Source organism: Silurus meridionalis, chromosome 14 (assembly GCF_014805685.1).
Source record: "Silurus meridionalis isolate SWU-2019-XX chromosome 14, ASM1480568v1, whole genome shotgun sequence".
NCBI classification, from domain to species: Eukaryota; Metazoa; Chordata; class Actinopteri; order Siluriformes; family Siluridae; genus Silurus; species Silurus meridionalis.
The window spans coordinates 11,345,936-11,369,248 of record NC_060897.1 but is presented as its reverse complement, the minus strand read 5'-3'; the positions used below and the strand labels follow the sequence as shown (position 1 = coordinate 11,369,248).

At 39.7% G+C, this 23,313-nt stretch overlaps 2 protein-coding genes across 15 annotated transcripts in view; one reads left to right on the top strand and one right to left on the bottom strand.

Annotated features, from left to right (window-relative positions):
- The first annotated feature begins 3,492 nt into the window (after positions 1-3,492).
- LOC124396422 (RING finger protein 222) lies at positions 3,493-5,994 on the top strand. The gene has a single exon (XM_046865563.1). The coding sequence runs from the start codon at positions 4,194-4,196 to the stop codon at positions 4,758-4,760; it is 567 nt and encodes a 188-aa protein (XP_046721519.1). The 5' UTR covers positions 3,493-4,193; the 3' UTR covers positions 4,761-5,994.
- Positions 5,489-23,313, bottom strand: part of arhgap44a (Rho GTPase activating protein 44a) — a 47,969-nt gene continuing 30,144 nt past the window's right edge. Inside the window, exons 6-23 of one of the 14 annotated variants that reach the window (XM_046865546.1) lie at positions 23,133-23,209; positions 22,929-23,046; positions 22,620-22,688; positions 22,432-22,513; positions 22,051-22,178; positions 20,744-20,855; positions 20,383-20,464; positions 19,707-19,787; positions 18,956-19,069; positions 18,548-18,638; positions 18,104-18,288; positions 15,019-15,036; positions 14,701-14,889; positions 13,181-13,684; positions 11,346-11,488; positions 10,681-11,061; positions 10,104-10,155; positions 8,929-9,066 (exon numbers count right to left, since the gene is read on the bottom strand). In XM_046865546.1, coding sequence (XP_046721502.1) covers positions 10,148-10,155; positions 10,681-11,061; positions 11,346-11,488; positions 13,181-13,684; positions 14,701-14,889; positions 15,019-15,036; positions 18,104-18,288; positions 18,548-18,638; positions 18,956-19,069; positions 19,707-19,787; positions 20,383-20,464; positions 20,744-20,855; positions 22,051-22,178; positions 22,432-22,513; positions 22,620-22,688; positions 22,929-23,046; positions 23,133-23,209 — 2,382 coding nt within the window. In that variant the 3' untranslated portion in view covers positions 8,929-9,066; positions 10,104-10,147. Of the gene's footprint in view, positions 10,156-10,680; positions 11,062-11,345; positions 11,489-13,180; positions 13,685-14,700; positions 14,890-15,018; positions 15,037-18,103; positions 18,289-18,547; positions 18,639-18,955; positions 19,070-19,706; positions 19,788-20,382; positions 20,465-20,743; positions 20,856-22,050; positions 22,179-22,431; positions 22,514-22,619; positions 22,689-22,928; positions 23,047-23,132; positions 23,210-23,313 lie in introns of all 14 variants that reach the window. The other 13 variants (XM_046865552.1, XM_046865547.1, XM_046865553.1 and 10 more) reach the window with 13 other exon arrangements.

Below are 23,313 nucleotides of genomic sequence, written 5' to 3'. Positions count from 1 at the left end.
ATAATAATAATAATAATAAAACATTGCTACAATGTTATCACTTGCCAGGATCATGTTTGAAAACTGCAGCCATTCCATTCAGACAGTAATGGCCCTATACACTTTGTTGCTCTTATCTAAACCTTCGTGGCTTTAGTCCAATAGCCGATCTACTGTAAAAAGGTCTGGTAATGCCTGTCATATGGGTGGAAATAATGAAATGGTTTCAACATCGGTTTGCTTATTGTCTACTGAGATCACTGCAAGATAGGAATCTGTTAAAGCTAACAGCTGTTTGGCCTTAATATTGTTGTGCAGAGAAGGACCCAGCAGAGATTTTTTCTTTATTTGCCATTTTTTTCTTTTTATCTGCTTTATCAGAATCAGAATCATGGTTTATTGGCCAAGGAATTTGGTTCCAGCTGTTAGTGACTCTTAAAGTACAGACATAAAAAAACCCTATACATTCAGCTTGGACTATACAAGACAAAACAGACAAGACAAAACAGACTATACAAAACAATACAGACAATGTGAGACAATTTAGACAGTGTGAATTAACACATGTGGAATTATATACATAACAAAAAATTGAACTGAAAATATGTCATATTGTAGGTTCTTCAAAGTAGGCATCAAGAGAATGCCAAGAGTGTGCAAAGCAGTAATCTAAGCAAAAAGTGGCTACTTTGAAGAACCTACAATATGACATATTTTCAGTTGTTTTACACTTTTTTGTTATGTATATAATTCCACATGTGTTAATTCATAGTTTTGATGCCTTCAGTGTGACTCTACAATTTTCATAGTCATAAAAATTAAGAGAACTCTTTGAATGAGAAGGTGTGTCCAAACTTTTGGTCTGTACTGTACATATATATATATATATATATATATATATATATATATATATATATATATATATATATATATAAAACGGCTTCAAGGTCATTGAGCTCTAGTGCCATTAGTGACTTTTCATGTGCAAAAAAATAATAGTAGTAGTAAAATGTGACATAGTTTCTTAGTTCTCACTGCCAACTAACAACTCCTGGTTCTTTCCTCCACGTTCTCATGTTCTTCCTGTGTTTGTGGGCTCTAAATTCATACCCGATCTCCTGCGCCATCGTGTGTTTAGGCATAGAATAGCTGAGGACTGTGGTAAAGAACGTGTTGTGTTTACTGACACTGAGAGCACGTTTCCCCCGGTGACTTTTTGCAAATCAGCAGTAGCAGAAGGTTCATTATGGCTCAAATTCTGCCTGGAATTGGAGCACCTAACTAGTAAACACTTTTTTGCAATTAGAGGTCAAAACACCTTCAAATGAAAATTTCGACTGAAGTAGTTATTATTGTTTATATTTATTTACATATTGTATTACTTCTTATAACGTAATGTTTACCACTTGATTGTAGAGATGTAGCTAGAGGGTGGATCCCAGGTTTGAGTTCCAATAAAACATTGTACTTTAGTTCCAAATACAATACTAATTACACTTCCTCAATGGAAATTCGTAAGAGCAAGGAGGCACAAATTACGAAGAAAAATTTTGATTTATTTTACTTTAAACATGGCATGGTTATTGCTACCAGATAAGATGGTTTGATTGGTAATCTAGAATTTTTACATAGTCCAATCTCTATAGTTTACACAGAATGTTGTGTGAAAAACAAAGACCTTTAATTGAGCAGCAATATATAATGTTAAATATAAATGATTATCTGGCACCTGTAAATAGATGGGATGTACATGAGGTAGCAAGAAAACTGTTAGCATTAAAAAATAGGCATGCTAAAGATCAGAGTGACTCTGACAAGAACCAAAATGTGATGGCTTGGCTGGTTACATACAACAGGTTTTGCGGGCTGTTTCAGGTATGCATTAATTTGTACTTACCGAAAGCAACAGGTTAACATTGTTGGTTGGAGGAGCTTGAATTCTTCTTCTTCTTCTTTTTCTTCCTCTTCTTCTTTCAGCTGTTCCCATTAGGGGTCGCCACAGCGGATCATCCATCTTCATACAGGGGGGTCCTCTACATCTGCCTTTTTCAAACCAACTATCTGCATGTCTTTCTTCACCACATCCATGAACCTCCTCCTTGTACTTCCTCTTTTCTTCCTTCCTGGTGGCTCCATCCTCAGCATTCTCCTACCAACATACCCCATGTCCCTCCTTTGCAAATGTCCAAACCATCTCAATCAGGCCTTTCATACTTTGTTGCCAAAACGTCCTAAATGCACTGTCCCTCTAAAAACCTCGCTTCTAATCCTGTCCATCCTCGTCACGTTCATCTTTAACTCTGCTACCTCCAGCTCCACCTCCTGTCTTTTAGTCAATGTAACTGTCTCTAAACCATAAAACATAGCAGGTCTCACCACCTCCTATAAACTTTCCCTTTCACTCTCGCAGATACCCTTCTATCACAAATCACTCCTGCCACTCTTCTCCACCCTGCCTGCACTCTTTTCTTCGCTTCTCTGAAACACTCTCCATTACTTTGCACTATTGACCCCAGGTACCTAAGCTCTTCTCCCTGCAACCGCACCACTCCACTGCCCTCCCTCTCATTCACACGTATTACTTCTCCTACCAACTTTCATTCCCATTTTCTCCAGCACATACTTCCACCTCTCCAGGCTCATCTGAAACAGCTCCCTACTCTCACCACAAATCACAATAACATCCACAAACATCATAGATCATGGAGACTACTGTCTGACCTCAACCGTCAACCTGTCTATCGCCACTGCAAACAGGAAAGGGCTTAGAGCCGATCCTTTATGCAATCCCACCTTTACTTTATACCAGTCTGTCGTTCCTGCTGTCACACTGTCCTGCATCACCCTTTACATACTTCTCTGACACAGCTGACTTCCTCATACAAAACCACAACTCCACTCTCGGCACCCTGTCGTACGCTTTCTCTAAATCCACAGATGGTCACCTTTTCTCTCAGCCTTGCTTCCACTACTCTTTTCCATAACTTCATGGTGTGACTGATCAACTTTATTCCTCTGTAGTTACTGCTGGTCTGCACATCTCCTTAGTTTTTTTGTTTAAAGCACTTTACTGTCGGTCCCCAATTTATCAGCACTGGAGAAAACATTTCGAATGTACAGTATCTAGAAAACAGGAATGTTTACTTTTTTTAATCAACTCGATTTTAAACTATTTAGTCATGCCGTTCCTGCGTTATTGACCTGAAATTCCTGTAGTGTCTGAATATGAAACTAACTTTAGCCAATAGTGCAGCTGAATTTCCAGCGAAATACTAACATTCTATTTTAATCATTTTCAGTGGAATCAGTTCAGTTATCATGAAGGATTTTTTTTCTTTCCACCACTACTAGTGGAGGTTTAACGGCTCTGGCCGATCTGGCTGATGATGTGTTCTGTATTGCTTAAATCACACTCTTAATGTCACCCAGATGAGGATGAGATTCCCCTTTTGAGTCTGGTTCCTCTCAAGGTTTCTTCCTCATAACATCTAAGGGAGTTTTTCCTTGCCACAATCGCAATGGCTGCTTATCAGGGATAAATACACACCATTCACCTTAACTGTTAAATTCTGTAAAGCTGCTTTGAGACAATGTCTATTGTGAAAAGCGCTATAGAAATAAACTTGACTTGATCAGGAAGGAAATCGGGGTTCAAGCAACAGTAACGCCACGCCCTTGAACAAGTTCTTATATCTGCTTCAGATCGTGGTTGACCCTGTGTTCTTATCTCCTAACAATCTGGGACGGCACGTTGCTGTAATATATTTATAGAACAGAAATAAATGCTGTTACTATGATATGGTCAAAAGCATCTATCCAAAACGCAGGGCATGTGGCACGCATATGGCATGTGATCTACAAACAAAGTTTATTATTATAAGTTATTAACTAATATATTAAGTTATATAAGTCACAAGTTTATTAGTAGTCATGGTCCAAATGTGTGTTCATTTGGAGAATACGCACACAGCCGAGGTTAAGATCCGTGCAGATACCTTTTCATTGGCCAAACACATGACATCGATACCAGCGGATTGTCTTTCTCGATCCTGCAGCTCGTCCAGTTCAACAGCATTTATTCCGCACGCGCGTGAGTCATTCATGGTGCGTTAAGCCAACATCTGTCAGAGGTAACATGTCTTCAACTTCCAGCTAACTTAGTGTTCCTCACGAGAACATGCGGCGCTAAGAGCAAACCTTTTTTCAGAGAGCTGATGGAAGAGGAACCGTACAACGCGGAGTGTCCGGTCTGCTTTGAAAGCTTTTCAGACGCGGCTCGCACCTTGAGCTGTGGACACGCGTTCTGTCACGACTGCCTGGTCGGGACCTTTGTTGGCTCGAACGGGGACGGAGTTATTACCAGAGACACGATCATATGTCCTGTGTGCAGACATGTCACTTTCGTTACCAAACTGCAGGCGCTCGGCGGCGAGAAGCAAAAACATGAGAAGATATTGGAGGTGCCGCTGAGGTTTGTCGCGCGCTCCGGGTCTGTTTCGAGGTCTGGTGGACTGGGACACTGTTTGAGATGGATTTCGTTCAGTCGCCAGAGGCTGGTGTGTCCTAAAGACTCCTTGCAGGTGTTCATCATAAGCGATCTGGGACGCCCTTTGGCCGAGGAAGACATTATTGATATTGGGACAAGTGTGGTGATTCGGGAGAGCAGCACTGATCATGATCGTTCTCTGTGCACAACATCACACTGCCTGCTTTTTCTGCTTATCATTTTCACTTTAATGGCTTTGATAGCCGCAACACTGCCCTGGATCTTTCTGGCCTAAGGATTATTGCATTATGAAGAACTTTTTTTTATTATTCTTTTATGGTGGCATGTCTGCTGTGAGAGTTCAACAGATGATTATTGCATAATCTTTGCTCAAGCATTTGTTTTATCGTTTATTGACACCAATATTTCCTGGTGCTGTGCCAGCATTAAAGAACACGGAGCGAATTTGAATATTTCAAGTTATTTAATTTTTGTTCCATTTGCATTATTTTTATTTTCCATTTTGTAACTCAATTGGACGCAATGGGCTGCTTTGTCACCAAAGAACTGTTGATCCTAAGCTGATGAGCTGTGCTGAGTCCTCCACCATTGCTACTAAATTATTTATCTGAAAAAGGAACAATATAAGAAAAAGAAGACAAGCCTGGCAGGCAGGTTGTTGCTTTGTAAGGGGAGATGTTTATTGTATAAAGTCTTTTTTTCAAATGTAGGAATTCTGAGAAGGTATAAGAAGTGTGCCTTGATACTGCTCGCATTCCTTTTTTTTTTTTTTTTTTTTTTTGCTTTCAGACACGCCCTTGTTCTTCAAGCCCTTCTTGTCATACAGGTTGGAAAATTAAGTTTCCTTCAGGACTTCCAATGGACTCTTTCTATGGCATATTGCTTTTTATTTAAGTTTTTAGCAACGTTTACAAATGCCCTTTATGGCCACATATTTGACAAAACAGCATCTATATTTTAAATAAATACAAAAAAAAAAAACAACAACAGTCAGACCAGAAATATTAAAAATGTAGAGTTTAATATAGATATCTATATCTGACATTCTGATCAGGATTGCGGTAGGCTTCACAGTACAGACTGTGTTGTTCCACTGATATGCTAAGCTGAGGGATAGGAGGGGAGAGGGAGGGGAGTGACATACAGGCAAAGTTTGTACAGAAGTTGTGAATGCAGGGGAGAGGCTGTACAATGGGCACTGCATTTGTACATAAATTCATGACACTGCTTTAACCAGCTGTTCACACACTTGCTTTTTTTTACCCTCTCCCCTGTTTAGTGATAACATTTAAGAGTCTTAAAAGAAATTGAAGAAACAGGAATCATGAAGTATCTGAAGAGACTAAATGCATGCATTGCATTGTCACATCCACATTCTGCAATGTCAACCAACAGCTTTTAAGGGGATTAAACATATGATGGTTATATATGTTAAACATGTCTTTCTTTTGTCTCTTGTGTTATGGCATTTTTATTTTATTAATAGAAGTAAAATCTAATTTAACAAAGAAACATGAATTTGTAAACTTAAACTTGCACAGAAGCACCTGAATTAACAAATAAGCTATTTTATTTGATAAAGAATGAACTGAGATAAAATAAAATCCTGTTTTATGGTTATGTAAAAATGACTGTATGTCAGTATTCCCCATGGCCCTTGGTGAATTCAAGACTAACAATTATAGCAGCTGCATGAAAAAGGTGAGAGAAGCGTGATATGTCCTCAGGAATGGATTGCTATGAACTGTATGATTACAACATACAGATGAGTGCATTCACATCCAAATCCCGTCCCTTAATCCCCTAACATTAATGCAAGTTTTCAAAGTGACTGTCTAAAGCGGCAGATTAAAAGCAAAGAGTCACCTGAATAAAATAACAAACCATGCGTCTATTGCAGCTGCCATAAGGTATTGACAGAGCCTTTACCTTTTTGCAGGTCATTGTAAAAGTTCAATTACATTCAGTCAACACTCAATTATTTCGAATGCACACCTGCCTCTCCATAAAACACTGAAGAAACCATCACAAAAAATGTAAAATCCCTCAAATATACACAAACTCGCCACTGGCTTCAAGACTTCATAAATATCTATTGTGAGGGCACTTGCAATTATCATTGTATAATCACTACAACTATTAAAATAGTACTCAGTCACCAATAACCATCATAGTAGAAGTAATTGAGAATGCACACTGAGGCATACCATATATTTCAGCAAAGAAGTCCTCTTGTCCCTGAAGTATATTAATGCTTAAAAAATAATAAAACCTCCAAGAAAACAAACAAAACCCCCCAAAAACACAATGAAAGCCATGACATTTAGGATTGCTTCAGAGTCAGTCTCTTGGTAAGATTAAAAAGCATGGCTCTCATGGCCACTTCTCTGTGAGGTTAACAATAGAATGTAGTGTAATTGCACTTTCTCTGGCCCTATTTGTGTTCCACCTGCTTTCAAGTAAGTCAGACATGACAAACTACAGCATCTGTTGGTTTCTGAGTCTACTGAACAGATGGCACTTCTAACCCATTGTCCAGCCTTCTTTTGGCTATAGCTTCAGATTGGATTGTTTCAGGGAGAAGGCAGCAAGATGTTAAATCATGGAAAAACAGCCTGATCGTTTTGATACTGTTGGTCTGAAAATGAGTCCTGGTGTGATACCTTTAAAAGGGAAGTCCTTATAAGAAAGCAAAGGCCCTATAATGTGGCAGAAGCCATCCAGGTGGAGGAGAAGAAAGGCAAGAGAACATCTTTAGTGACTACAAAATGACAAAATATATGACTACAAATGACATGCTTTCGTCTGTTGCATTCGGGTATTTTTTATCTTGTTTTCTGTTCTGATGTGCCTTAAAATGACCCAAGCACCAAAAAAGGATGCAGGTTTCCCTGGCATTTATAATAACGTAAACAATCTGGAAAGTTCTTGTTTATAGTTTGGTAAAGCTATTATTACGCGTAACGCTGGTCAACATTATTTGTAACTTTGTGGAACTGCCCCATATCCAAATACAAGGTCAGTAAATGCAAGTTCAGATTTTGCGGGTTAGACTCCATTTAGGCCTTTGACATATCTCCATTTGTCACTTTACAGTTAATGTTCATGGCTTACAAAAGTGCAAGAGCTCACTAAATCTGTGTGTAATCTGGCGACAAATATTCAGGGACAAAATAATACTAAATTTCCATAGAACATTATCTCTATACAAGGTAAATATGGCATGTAACACATATGAATATATAATTCATATTTGCCTTTACATTTGTCCTCTCATTAACAAGTATCTACAGATCAATATGTACATTCTTTGTATTTACACAAACAAGAAACCTGTCATTACACTTGTCCTGATAACAAAGTCAGAATGGGAGGCACAAAATGTCTTAATGGTTTCACTTCTCTTTACAGCAGAACCAATTTGTTTTACAGCTGGCATTAAAAGTGTGAAGAGTATACATGTACCACTGACATGTCCCATCAAGTATAAGGACAGTGAGGCAAAACGTTTACTATGAACTTTTCTTGTTTCACAGATTAGTAGTGTATTACAAACATCTCAGAATATTTTCATAATGTGCTTGATTTGATCTGTGCACGTATAGACACTTAAATAGAAATATTGTCATGATGCTGTCTATGCCAAAGCAGTGTTGTGTGTATATAGGCATATGTTTGTCTGAGAGACTGATACACATATAGAGAGAAGGCAGGAGACTGGGAAAGCGAGAGAAAGAGAGAGAGAGAGAGAGAGAGAGAGAGAGAGAGAGAGAGAGAGAGAGAGAGAGAATAAGAGAAAGTGAGAGGACAGGAGCAAGAAAGCCAAGGCCTCAACATTGTAAAACTGGACCTAAATAAAGTTACATGCTTTGTGACTTCAGTTCATTTACAAGAAATGAAACCTGCCTACCAACTCAGAATATAAAGAAAATGAATAAATATTACCCTTTGACATTTTGATCTCATGCTTTCAGCACACATAAATATAATGTTCCTTTGGAGTCAACAAAACCCCTCTATGCCATTGTATTGCAAATTATCTGCAGGCTCTAATAAGGCAAAACAACAGAGTCAAACAGAGAAAAACGTAAATGTGTAACGTGGCACATTTTTCACAACACAATAAATTCTGCAACATTCTTATAGTCTTCCATTGCTTTTCATTGCTATGGCACAGCTTGTGAAGATGTAATCACATACCATATCTACTTATATGTGAAAAGAGGAGGTGATGTTCTGATTAGTCACTGATACATGTGAAGGTTAGAGAAGGCATATGTGTTTGTGTTGGGTTGGGGGTCCAGCTCCGGTGGAGAGGGTGGGGCAGGTGAGGTTGATGATGGCCTGGTTGCTAATAGGACCTCAGCTGAAGGTGGGGGAGCTCGGCAGGGCTAGGCAGCCACTGGCTGGGCTCTGGGGTTACAGCGTGGTGCTCTGTGACTCCTCCTCAATCATGCGTTCCCCCTCAGGAGAGTCAGCCACGGCCAGGGAGCTCCGGCACGGCACCCCCACCCTGAACTCGTCGAGCAGGCTGTCCAGATTGACATTGATGGAGGGGATTTCCAAACTGAAGAGATCTGCTGATGGGTGGCAACGTATGGCAGCGAGGGTAAGACATGTGATGAAGACAAGCAGGACAAACACGTTCAGGTGGAGGAGAAATATGATGGTGAGGATGATAAAGGAAGACAAAGGAGAGAAGAAGGGAAAGCAAATTAAGTTTTGGTCCAACATTCGAGGAAAAGCCAGCGCAGGTTGGTTTTAATGTGATTCATTGAAAGGAGGAGGTTGGAAAGGGGTTGTTTCCTAAGATTCTGCACAGGGATTCTGTCATAAATACTCTGTCATAAGACTCTGTCATAGTCTAAGCTACTGATAAACCTTACTAAAGTGCTCTAGGGTTGTCCTCTCCATCTTTAAATGTGGATTTAACTATCTTCTAAAGGTGATTAATAAAGTATTCAATCAACATATTTCAGATTCATCACAGTTGACATTCAATGGATAGCCACCACAATAACCATAATGCGTTGACAGAGACAATGGAATGAGTGTTAAGCAAGGGACTCGTGCAAATTGACAGTTCTTTGAGAAGCTACCGTATGGCCTGGATTCTGATTGTGATGACCTCCCCTGTGTAAGAATGAGATGAGCACGGACATCAAGTGGAGCGGCGGTATTTCAGAGTCACCCCACAGCTGGCCCGATTGAATGAGGGTGGAGTTTACCTGGGCCCACTCATGTGGTGAGAAGCTGCCAAATGACTCTTAGGGGAGTGGTTTTGGGTGGGTCGAGAGCAGGGTCATTAGGATGGAATTCATAAGTGACGGCGTTGGTGGTCCGTAAGCCATGCACAGCCCAGTCCCAACACCATGCATAGACTACATGGAGAGAATGAGGCAGTGACAAACAGCTCCACAGAGAGAAAGAATCAAAGAAGAGAGACAAAAAAGACAGAGATAGAGAGAAATTAAAGTGTGAGGATATGAGAGCTGGCTGTAGAGCATAATGTACAGAGGAAACAGGCTGCAGGAGCCCCCAGACTTAGCCACAGCACCAGGCCCGACGGTGTGAGATGAGGCTACGACGTGGTTTTTGGGCAGGTTTTTGGGCTTACCCTAAACGTCCCCCTCACATTTAGCCCACACTCAGTGCCTGGCCTCACACAGCTGCAAGGTGCATAACAATGGCAGGGGACAAAAGAGTCATACATCAATCAGAGCGATCAGGAGAATGACCGACAAGACAAACCAGAGGCTCAAATGAGAGAACATACAGTCAGTGCCCACACAGCTGACCACTAATACCATACACAGGACACAAGCCTTACTTAAAAACAAAGTCTGAGTATTGTGGAGATTACCAAGAGTGCTACTGAACTTTATAGATAGAGTACACTGTAGATCCTGATATTCTGAGCATAATCCCTTTATACACCTTATTCAAGTGCTTTATATTGTCCGGAACACGACAAATCAATAACGAATACTGGTCTTAACTAAATTAAAGGCAACTCTACCTTAAGGCACCTCATGCTCAGGAAAACATGAAAACAAAATAGAGTGAAAACATTTCACATTTTTAGGGAACCATGACTTTTCAAAGTCCATCGCCTGCATAGGATGGCGAGACAGACAGTTTCAAAGAGGGATGCTGTCCTCCCGCTCTTGCAGCTGTCATTGAGACATGTTTACCTGTGGACATGCTCTCCCCGGGGGACAATCCGTCCAGCAGGCCCTGTTCCATTGGCTGGGGGACACTGGGGGGGATAGTGGGTGGCTGTGGAGGGGGCAGACTTGGTCTTTGTCGCGGTTTGGGGGCGGGCCGCGACTTGTTGAGTGTGCCAGTCAGAGATGGGGGAGAGGACAGGAGAGAGTGGGATGTGCCTAGCGGGCCCTGCCCAGGAGAGGTAGGGGGCACATGCCCCGGGGCACAGCCCAGGCCATATGGGGACGGGGTGCTTGGGGGAGTAGGGGACAGGCTGACCGGGGACGGCTGACCTGTGGACTGGTCGGACATCGCCCCTGACTGGCCGTAAGGAACCTTGGGTGGCACAGGGGCCAGCTTCTTCGAGGCTACCAAGGTAAAAGAGAGATAAAAGAACAGAAGAAACAGAGATTAGACTCAGGATGACATGCTACATGTTTCTAGGACATTCTAGATCAAAAAACTCAGTTTCAATGTCTAGTAATGAGTCAAGACACCTATACTTTAGGTTTAATTTTGAGCCTGATGTGGACTTAACAATGTTCCTTGGATTAATGGATAGAGATTACAATGCAAATTCAAATGCTTAATAGTCATGCATCATATTAGTGGTTTATATCACATTAGATGATTTTGAAGAAAAAAAACAAACCTCTATGCAGAGTGTGGGGGCTGTGCTCAGCTGAGTGTGGTGATTGGCTGTTGCTTTGTTGACCGACAGGAGGTGCTGGCTGTCCTGCTGCCTGCATGGCCTTATGGCCAATCACAGGTGAGAGCTCCTTGCTCTTCATAGTGCTGGGGAAGAGACAGCAATATAATAACCTGGCAAAGACTTACAGCTGCTATATCCTTAATGAGGAAGGGTGCACAAAGGCTACTCACACAAGGCTTATTCCACCTCCTCAAAATATCCAAAAATAATTTGAGGCTACTCTCAGATTCTTTGTATAATGCGAAATTTACAAAACAGTGTTGTTAAAATCGCATTATTCATGTCAATATTCTCAGCAGCTTTATTTGCTCTTGTCTTTAAAGACAGATGCACATAATGGGGATTGAATTTATTACTATTTTCTGTCAGTGGGAGGGGAATAAAGTAGTGTCCTTGTGTAGACCAACCACCCACTTACAACATCTAACAACTGTACACACACACACACACACACACACACACACACACACACACACACACACACACACACACACACACACACACACACAAAATGTTTCTGTAATGCAACTGAGAATGTCTAGGATTCCTAGCCCTGACAGCTCTACTTAAGTGGCCAGGCTGTTACATCTACAGTTTTATAGAAAATGACTCAATCTGTGAAGTTTCCTGAGTTCTACATGGACATTATCTGAATGGAGACTGATGGAAAAAGATGAGGTGAGAGAGACTATCAGGCAGGCTTGTTCTCAGATATAAGGAATACAAGACAGAGACTGACTGTCCTTTTGCTAATAACTTGCAGTGCTGACTATAGATACCTAAGAGTTTCAGAATAAAAAATAGAATCACAGTGCATTCTTCTGACCCTGCCAAAACGTTGTGAAAGAACTTGGGTGACAAAACCAGCACAGTATACAATTTTCTACTCAATCAGAAAGGAAGGGTGTGAGCAGTTGACAAGGTCTTTGTATTTTAGATATGAAAAAATAGGATCAAATCTGAACCAATTATTAGAACTATATCTCTAAAGTTTTTTTTTAGTACATATACAGTAATCCCCCGCTTTACCGCAGTTCGAATTTTGTGTCCCCGGTTTATCACTGAATTGCATTTGCTACATAACTAATTTGTTTCTCTGATTTTCCTAATCTCTCATCGATAACATGACAGACCAAAAAACTTATAGGGAATTGCTTTATGTAGAAATAATGAAATGTATTAATACAAATACAAATATTAATTATAAAATGAAGTAAAATGTTAATACAGTACAGTACCGTATACATAAAATAGTATTTTGGGGGTTACGTCCATATCTCGCGGGCGGTTTTGGATCGTAACCACAGCGAAAAATGAGGGATTACTGACTTTCAGCTTTATACTGCTGAATTTTATTTAATGTCTTTCCAGGATTTAATATCTTTCTAATATCACAGCCAGAAAGGCAGCCATAATAGGCAAATGCAGTGCGCAATGCAATGTCTGACAGAACATATGCCATAAACAAATTCATATGACAATATATGACCATATGCAGGGTTATCCATGTTTATCTTTTATTTCTAATCTACAGCAGGATCCACTTTCTCTAAAAGCCAGTAACATCCTCAGTTGCTAGGCAACCCCCACAAGAGGCTCCCCTGGACAACGAGAATGTTACAGAATCTGAGGTATGGCGTTGAAAAGAGCAAAAAGAAAACAAAAAGAGAGAGGGAAAATTTTGGTTTTAAAATAGGAGAGCCACTGTAAGGGTAGCCATCTTCTTGTGTATGTAGCCGAGGTCAGGTGGGTGGGAACATACAGGCGGTATTTACCTAGACAGCCTGGGGGGTCCTCGTTCGCGGGCACATGGACAGGCAGCCCATGGAGGGGGGCCAGATGTGGGAAGGCTAGGGGGATTTCCAAGGGCCACCTCGTTGCGGGTCAAAATGAGGGGTGTTTTAACGTATAGAGGGGAGGTGTTCACGTCTGGAAGCTCACATGCTGGGCCATGTTTGGGAAAGTGCAGGCAGCTGGGCTTGGGATTGGAGTTAATGTCAAGAGAAGAAGAGGAAGAAGAGGAAGATGAGGAAGAAGTGGGTGCCTGGGGTTGAGGAGGGCCATAGCCGGACCAGCGTAATTGGGAAGGGGGGGAATCAGGGGGCTGTGACTCAGGCCCTGGGGCCACTGGCCGTGCACAGGGAGGGGGTTTGGGATAGAAGTGGTGAGGGGCATGGGAGGTGGTGGAGGAGGAAGGGTAAGGAGGGGGCGGCCGCTCCTCCCCGTGGGGCGCATGGGCATGAGAGGGGTCCGGACGGTGGGGTGACACCTCGTTGGAGCTGCAGATATTAAAAAAAAGAAGCAGACAGAGAGAGAGAGCTCTAGTAACTGCACACGCACACGGATGACAGCACTAGCCAAAAGTGGATTTTTTCAGCTCCAGCATTGACCACTACTCTCTACTGAGAATAGTTCACCAACTTATTCACATATCAAGCTTGCAAAAAATAAAAATAAATTAGGCTCAGATGAGGAGTCAGTTAGTTTAAATACGGGACAATGGCAAAGAAGCGTAGCACACAGGAAGCCTGCTAAGAAGCCAAAAAAATGAATTAAAAAGGGTGTGGGGGCTCAGCGTTAGCAATCAGATTCCACTGCACAAAAAGTCCTGAATATGAAAGAAAAAAGTATCGTTCTCTAATGAGCTGAGAATGACCTTGTGTCTGCGCACTGCACCAAGTCCAGGACTATTTTTCGATTTAATCAGCCAAGCTCAGCTCTGACAATCGCAGTGTGTTGAGTTGAGAAAAAATCAAATAGAATGCTATTATCTAATCTATTATCTTATCTAATAAGAACTAAAACAGAGCAGTCGAATAGCCTGGTGCATTAACTAAACCCAGGGCAGTTGAACACAGACACAAAACCCTTTCATAGGCTGAAAGAGTCATAAAGTGGAAGGAGCAAGCCAGCCAGAACTACAGCCGCCACAGAGCAACATGTTAGCCAGAAAATGACAGTAAAAACCAATGTGTACGGTGCAGATGACAGAGTTAGTGGTTCAAAAATATGTCACAGGCTCAATCATGGTTTATGAAATGAAATGACTGTTAAGCTGAAGCATGGATCTTTTTATGCATTTGGAAACTGTTCAGACATATTTACATGAGATGTCTCACATAAACTAGCATCCCTACCAATTATGCATGTGTTTGCCATATAATAATAATAATAATAATACAATTCTGCATGTATAAACACTGAGGGACTGGATGTGTAGACTTGGTGAAAAAGAGAAAATGTGATTTTTGAGAGATGATGGTGGGATTTCGATAATGAAAAGGCATTGACTTACCTAGCCCTGTCTACCGGAGGAGGGGTGGGAATGGGGGATGTGTTCAGCTCTCCAGGCTGCTCAGTTATTAGTGTGTCAGCAGGAGATCCAGGCGGCTGGGCACTAGGAGGGGTGGACGAGGCTTTTCTAACAAGTGTGGATGCACCTTTCCCCTTCACCCAGGATGTGTCCATCACTCTAACTCCCATACTGCCCCAGAGAGAAAGAAAGCACAATCAGCCACCCACATCAAACAAAAGACAAAAGCAAAGATTAAACATGATTCATGCCTACAAACATATGGTAATGTTTATTACTGGAAAGGAAGGCACACTGTACCTTTGTATTTTCCTAATGCTGCATTTTTAAGAACAGAGAAATGAAGGTTAGATGTCAGTAGATTTGAACATTTACTGGCTAGTTAAAATGGATAGTGGACTCATAATCTGGATTGGACTAGGTGTTGGTTCCCTCTTTTATTGAAAAAAGAGTCCCGATTCATTGAGCATTAACAGCATTAACCTCTTCAGCAATTTAAGTTACAGTAGTCCAACCTTCGTTCCCCACGTGCATTAATGAGCCTTGGGCCCTGTCACCGGTTCACCACTGTTTCTTCCTTGGACCACTTTTGATAGATACTGACTACTGCAGACCAGACCAGACCAGACCAGAGCTGCAGTTTTAGAGTTGGTCTAACCCAGTCGTCTAGCTATCACAATTTGGAACTTGTCAAACTCACTCACATCCTTACGCTTGCCAATTTTTTCTGCTTCTAACACATTAACTTTGAAGACAAAATGTTCACTTGCTGCCTAATATATATTTCACCCACTAACAGGTGCCATGATGAGAAAATAATTAGTGTTATTACCTCACCAGTCATAATGTTATGCCTGGTAGGTATATAAATAGATACAGTGACACCCGGTTATGTCGCCGGCCTAGGGGACGCCAAAAATCGTTGAGATAACCGATGATCGAGACAAATGAAAATCAATATGGCAGCAATATATTAACGTGCTTGAAATTTCTTTATGTACATGATGTGCGTTATTAAATGAGACTGTGCATGCATGTGCTTTTGTTTTTTTTACACAACAGCGTTACCGCGATTTGATTGATTGGTCATACGGTTCGAGATAACCTGTAATGCGGATAAGGAGGCGGAAGCCGAAGTAAACGCAAACAAAGTTTATTGAGAATACTCAGGAGAGAATCCACCAATACTTGTAGCGAAGCAGTAATATCCAGTGGTGCGCTCCGGGAGCGCGGTCAACAAAGTTCTGTGAAAGCAGAGACAGTTTGTGTAGAGAATCCACGGATCCGCGCTATGGAAAGCGCAGCGCTGGGCAGCAACGGATAAACGTGGTGCAGACAGCGTGAACATGGAAAACAGGAGGATCGGGGTCATCGGGGTCCCGTTGAGAGAATGCAGAGTCCGAGAAGAAGGGTACGTAGCGAGATACTTATACGCGATTACACAGACCGCCATGAACCAACACATACGATCACGCCCAAACAATAACGGACCGCAAGTGTGTGGAGGTGAGGGGCTTAAATAGGAGATGGGATGAGTGAGTGAATGAGAGTCAGGTGTGTGTGATTAGCATGACTGCGGCGAGCTCGCCCGCACGGTAGAAGAAGCAGGGTGCTTCGGGGAATGCCAAGGTTTGACAGTCGCCGAAGGGGGCGTGGCAGGGGGATTCCTGACATAACCGATGTTAAGTGGCAAATTTGCAACCCCTTGTGCTTTAGATATTAGGGTTCGGTGACATAAAAGAATCGACATAACCGATTAAAAATGCTAAGACAAAGCGAGAATTTTTGAAGCGGTTCCACTTCAAAAACGTCGACTTAATAGGGTTGGCGAGTTAACCAAGGTCAAGTGGGTTCGACTGTATATAATATATTTATAAATATATAAATACACATTTACCCACATATACAGAATAAAAATCTGGCCCCACTGCCATTCTCACTTGGGTACATTATGTTATGTGATAAACTGTAGAGTATTAAAAACAATATACAGTACTATAGAGGTTGAAAAATTGTGTAAATGTGGTCACATTTGTAAAACTTGTACATGGTTACGGTTTCCTAATGTGACCACATTTACACAATTTGAGATGCAGACCAACTTCAAACAGAAAGCATTTGTTTACCAAAAGACAGGGATTGCTGATGCATCTGAAAAGTATTTTACTATATTTGGATACAAACTGTACTGTACTGTAGTTAATAGCACAGAACTAATCACCTTATTTTAAAGCTAATAAACTACATTAGTCAAATTGTTTTTTCTATTTCTGAATTTTGACTTGCATTGTCACATTTTCAGAATTTTCTGTTCAGTAGCTAAGCTAATACTATACCTATAATACCTAGAATTCTGTTATCTTACATTCATTCTATTAATTACATTAACTAAGCTATTTTGGTTGGCAAATTTTGCACACACATTTATGTCTAAAAAATTATTGGTGGAACTCATATTTGGAAATAAAAGTCCAAAAGTCATATCAGTATTAAAAATTATGCATATTCACTCATTGGTTAAGCACCTGCTTAAGTGCACCATTCTGAGTATACTGAGCCATCCAAAAGGTTCTAAATGGAACGATAATCGAAGTGGTACGCAATTAGGGGAGAAGAGGGTAAAGTGAGAGGGGAATGATAGAAAATTAGATAAAGGTAAGCATCTGGAGGTGAGACCAAGCCAGCCACATGAGCAGCTGGCAATTTCCCCTGCTGTGTAGCTAATAAGTCTCATTAGGTCTAATTACCCCCTAATTCATATTCTTTGGACAGATAGATATACAAACAGGGCAATTATTTGACCTTAAAATAACAACAATGCTTGAAAGTGTGCAGGTATTTATATAATAAACTCTGATGAAGGCTAGGATTATTTCAGCATTTCAACCAGTGCCTCTTTATGCAGTAGTTTTCCACCTGTCGCCGCATTGCAGAAGGAGTCTCCCAACCTTCAGCAGCAGTGAACGAGAACTCAGCTCTCACGTTCCATCACACATCAAGTAGGTTGCTATAGAGACTGCACCGGCCCAGCAGTCTTTGTTTAAACAAATGGAAGTTGTGGGAGTTTGGCATCTCGAAGCCTAAAATCTCACCACGGCTAAATTCCAAATCGAAACAAACAACACAATAAAGTCTCTCAGTGAACTCAGAGTTTAACCAAATAATTATGACATCAGAAATTTTTACCTTCTTACTTTCTAAAAAGTGTGCTACAAAGTTCAGCCTGTAATGAGATATTGGCAAGATTCTACTTGAGAACACTGCTGCCTTGATGGAGATTTGAGAGGTGCAGACAGACATTGGATAGAAAAAGTGTGCGTGGGAGTCACGCAGTGGGAGGGAAAGAGAGGAACAGCTTGCGAAGGGGAAAAATATGAAACCCTACCCATCTTTTTTGTAGAACTCCAGCATCATGTTGTCAGTGGCAACACTGAGGGGGCGTCGGCCTTGATCGTGTGACTGCTTACGATCTGATTGGTCCATGTCTGGCGAGGGCATGGAGCTGTAGTTAGAGTTGTGGTTGGTGTGGATGGGGCTACCGTAGCTGCCTGTCAGATTGAACTCAATATCTAAGAATAGCAAAAGAAAACCAGTTCAGATCTCTCTCAAGGGGTAGACTGGTATGTGTGAATATGTGTGAGGGTGAGAAAGAGAGATAGATAGAAAGAAAATGAGAGAGATAGCGAGAGAGACAGAGAGAGAAAGAAAGTGAGAGAGAGAGAGAGAGAGAGAGAGAAAGTGAGAGAGAGAGAGAGAGATAGAGAGAGAGAGAGAGAGAGAGAGAGAGAGAGAGAGAGAGAGAGAGAAACAGACTGTGTGTCTTTCTCACCCCTGGAAAGAACCAGTCAGCATGCTGGATGATCGGTTCAATAATCCCAACGATTTGCAGAGACACTGTAGTCATCATTTCTGTCATGTTCCTTAACACAAAAGTGACCAATTTAAAATTTTAAAAGACTAAAGACTAATCAATACTACTTAAAATATATATATATATATATATATATATATATATATATATATATATATATATATATATATATATATATATATATATATATATATATATATATATATATATATATATATATATATATATATATATATATATATATATATATATATATATATATATATATATATATATATAATTCAGTAAAACCCCAGCTCCAGCAGTACACATATTGTGTAAAACTTAAAAAAATTTGACTCATTACAAATCAGGGCAGAGACTCACGCTTCAGAATGCGTCCAAAGCAAATTGGGTCCCAACACTATTGCAATGTTACCAGGAGTCATTTTGTTGGCATCCTGGAACTCTGTAAGCTTGTACAGGAATTTAATCAAGTATCTGTGGAAGTTGCAGAGTAAGAATTAAAGAAGTAAAACATATTTTTAGTAGCATTTATATAAAACTTCAAGCATGCATCCTTTTCTTTTTTTTGGATTCCTTTATATATATATAATAACCTTTATGATAACAGAAACACAATAAACACAATTAAACACAATAGCCCTTTTATTCTTGGTGGCATGTACATAATTCTAATACTGTATGTATACATGGAACTTGCATTGCACCTGCATTAATAAGTCATTAATTTATTGAATTAGTTTGAATTATTTAAATTTAATTCATCAACTCTAAATACAGCTCATATATATATATATATATATATATATATATATATATATATATATATATATATATATATATATATATATATATATACAGTACACTGGACTGGTTTGATACACATACCTAAAATATGTGAATAACAATATATATATACTGTATATACACGTATATATATATATATATATATATATATATATATATATATATATATATATATATATATATATATACTGCATTATTAATACACTGAGCACAGCTATTCTGACGATTAAATCTTGGTCTTTGTTGAGGCATTCACTGTCAACCTATCATTCTCAATGACCCACGGTAAGCAGACAGAGATACTGACCTAAAGTTGTTTAAATTGGCTATTGGAAGTTTCTCACATGCAGCCAGGAGGGTTTGGAGTCTCTTGTCCATATCTTGAATGCTGGTGTGAAAAATTGGAAAATGAGTGTTTAAGTACTTTGTACTTGAGTACTTGGGTACTTATTTCAGAGCTGTGATGGTTAGTAAAATTAATGCAAAAGTGTGCATTTATGCAAAATGTAATGAAAAAAAAAAGCAAATGGCTTTATTAGGCTTCACATTTTAACATTTACTTAGTTCTACATTTTGAAATTTGATATAAATATTTCTTATAAATGTTCTTATAAATACTTCCAACATTTTTCTGTCCTCTAAACATTATTGCAGAACATGTTTTGTATGTTAAAATTCTAAACTTAAAACTTAAACATTAATAAATGGTAAAATAGAGGTACATACAAACCAGTGGGTGCACAAGCCTTTGCATTTAACTAGGTATATCATGAACAAACGATGTTACCATTTATTTTACTATAAATTTAAACTATTATCAAGCATCAATTGCTAACATTCTTAATTAATAATGAAGAACATTTTTTTTATTTTTTGGTGAGTTTCTTTATTATGATAAGACAAAAAATAGTTCTCTATAGTGCTATTAAGCTCCAGTAGTAAGCTGGTTTAAATGCTGGTACTATCGGATCTACAGTACTTACTTCGAAGCCTGAATCCACTCATCATAGAGTTGAGAGGTCATTATAGGTTCGGGAAGTTCGCGGAGATATGACTTTAGAGCTCCTGTAACCGAAAGAAGGGAGAGGGGAAAAAGTAAATAAGAAATAATAGGAAGTAAAAACAGTTAGGTAGACAGTTAATTTTTAAACTTGAAGAGAGAGAGAGAGAGAGAGAGAGAGAGAGAGAGAGAGAGAGTGTGTGTGAGATAGAGAGAGAGAGAGAGAGAGAGAGAGAGAGAGAAAAAGAGAGAGAGAGAGAGAGATAGATGTCTCTTATAAATAAGATCTGCAAACATTGCTGGTCTGCTTCTATCAAAGGTGTGGTTAAGGAGCTGTGGCTTACCCGCTATAGCATGTGGATCTGCAGAATACTCCTGCACATCCAGAACGCCGCAATCCAGAGATGCTTTTAGCTTCTTCAGCTTGGATGCTGAAGGGGCCACACGAAACAAACCCTGAGAACAAAGTGAGTCTCAATTAAGAAACAATGTTTTACCGCAATGCAAAGACTAGCACATAAGCAACTAAGTAAACAACATCTACTAAAATAGAACAGAAGTGTCAGAGAAAAACTGGTGAGAAATCTCATGATTTTAATTATACAGGTAAATTAGTTCAATAAGGTTGAATCGCGTAATTTTGCTAAAGTCTTAATAAACTTAAATATATTAAACAGTTTTTTTTACTATAATCTATTAAATACAAACAAATATTAAAGAAACTGGTTATCTGTGAGGAAGGTCTGAACTTGCTAAAGTGTCCTTGCAGTTTCTTAAATATCTTTATATACACTATATCGTCAAATGTTTGCAGACCATCACACATATTTTTAATAGATTTCAGATGTAGTTCCCTTTTGCTGTTATAATAACCACCACTGGGAAGTGGGAAGGCTTCCAATTGATATTGGAGTGTGGCTGTGAAGCTTGGCCCATTCACACAATTGCATTAGTTAGGTCAAGCACTGTTGTCTGTTGAGGAGGCCTGGGGAACTGTCACATTACAGTTCACACCAAAGCTGTTCAGTGGGGTTAAGGTCAGGGTTCTGCACAGGCCACTCCAATTCTTTCTCTATTTTAACCTTGACAACCTTTGTCTTTCTAGACATTGCTTTGTACTGTGTATTTACTATATATATTGATACCCTGTCTGAAGTGGTGTCAATAAACAATGTTTTTAATGACCAGTAGCTAAGAGTCACATTTTACAATACCTGTAGCTCTGCCACAACAGGATCCTGTGCTGCTGAATGTAAATGTAGCTACATGATTTTAATTGTGTATCTTAGGTACTCTTCTCAATCATGTATTGAGCCAAATTCTGTCGGGTTTTCTTTTACAACATTAATGCAAAAATCCTGTACCATTAATGTTAGTCTCCAGATTGTGTTTTAGATTTAGATCGTGGCACCTATAAATCCATGGTTAAATCTTGAGCAATGAAGAATATGAGAGCAACTATACTCTGCTGTTATTCCCTAGTGACCTGATTCTGGCTTGCCAGTGGCTTATGGCATTAGCCAGCTTGTATTTTTAAGCATTTTCTTTATCATCATATTGATGACTACTTTTAAAATAATTAAGTTAGCTGAGCATGGAACATGCATCAGTAATCAAGAGCGTATATCCTGTCTGACCAACAGGTTCTCACCTCCTCTTGCATTCCGCATTCCAGCAGCATGGTGACACATGCTTCAATGGGAAAGGCTATCTCTCTGCCACTGAGGGTCAGATGCTCCTCTAAAGGCTTGCCATAAGATGGCTTTTCTATCCAAGCCTCTGAAATACACCACAAATTACACTGTAAATGTCAGCACACCTTCAAAAAGGTCTATTTTCAAAGTAAAACTTGATATAAACATACGCACACACACACACACACACACACACACACACACACACACACACACACACACACACACACACACACACACACACAAAGTTCACTGATTCTTCTTGTGACTGCACAATAAATGAGTCAACAAGCTGATCTTGCATAAGCTGGTTTAAAAAGCCAGATGGAGGGACTCACCCTGGTGAGCTTTGATCTGTGGCAGCACACTCTGCAGAATCTCCAGAGACTTCTTGTGATACTCTGCTTGAATCTCTATAAGCTACAGAAGATTTGAGAACCCAAACAAGTTATTAACACCTGCAATACTGGTTTTGCTTCTAGTGTCATGTTCCAAGCAGTCATTATATGAAAAAAATAGCATGTACCGTCTGAAAGGTGTTTGCATAGTCTATTTCTTTGGCCACAAAGTTGTACATATCTGCTGACAACTGATCCTAAACAAGCAAAAACAAAACAAAAAAATAATGATTAATTCTATTAATGATTAAGTCAGGTACAATCTTCTATTTGTGGTATAAAAAAAGACAAGTTGAAGAACAGGTGCTCCAATATATTTTTTATTTTGTTACATCAACATGAATAATTTTTAACAAAAAGAATAATAATAGAATACCATTTAAAAACATCACTTATATAACAACAAGTAAAAAAAAATGACAGGTGGAATGAGATACCCTGCAGATCTCCATGCGATTGGCTGTCTCTTCCATCTCCTCTCGGAGCGCATCGGCTTTGGCCCCTCCTGGGGTAAGATTGCTGGGGTGACTGGAGGACTTGCATGACTGCTGCCATCTATTGATAGGGAAAGTAAAAGACACAGCGAGATCAAGAACTAAAAAAATAGACATGCATAAAGATAACAAAGCAATAAACTGCACCTTGTTCGTGCCGAATCCATGTCCAAAACAAGCTTGGCTAGATGCTTCCTCTGTTTCTGAATGTTGGGAATATCCACCTATTTGACACAAAAACAATGTTGAAAATAAAATATATTTAAATAGAATGAATTTGTCCACAGAGCACTTCACAGCTCCAGGTCTGTGTTTCAACCGTAAGGTC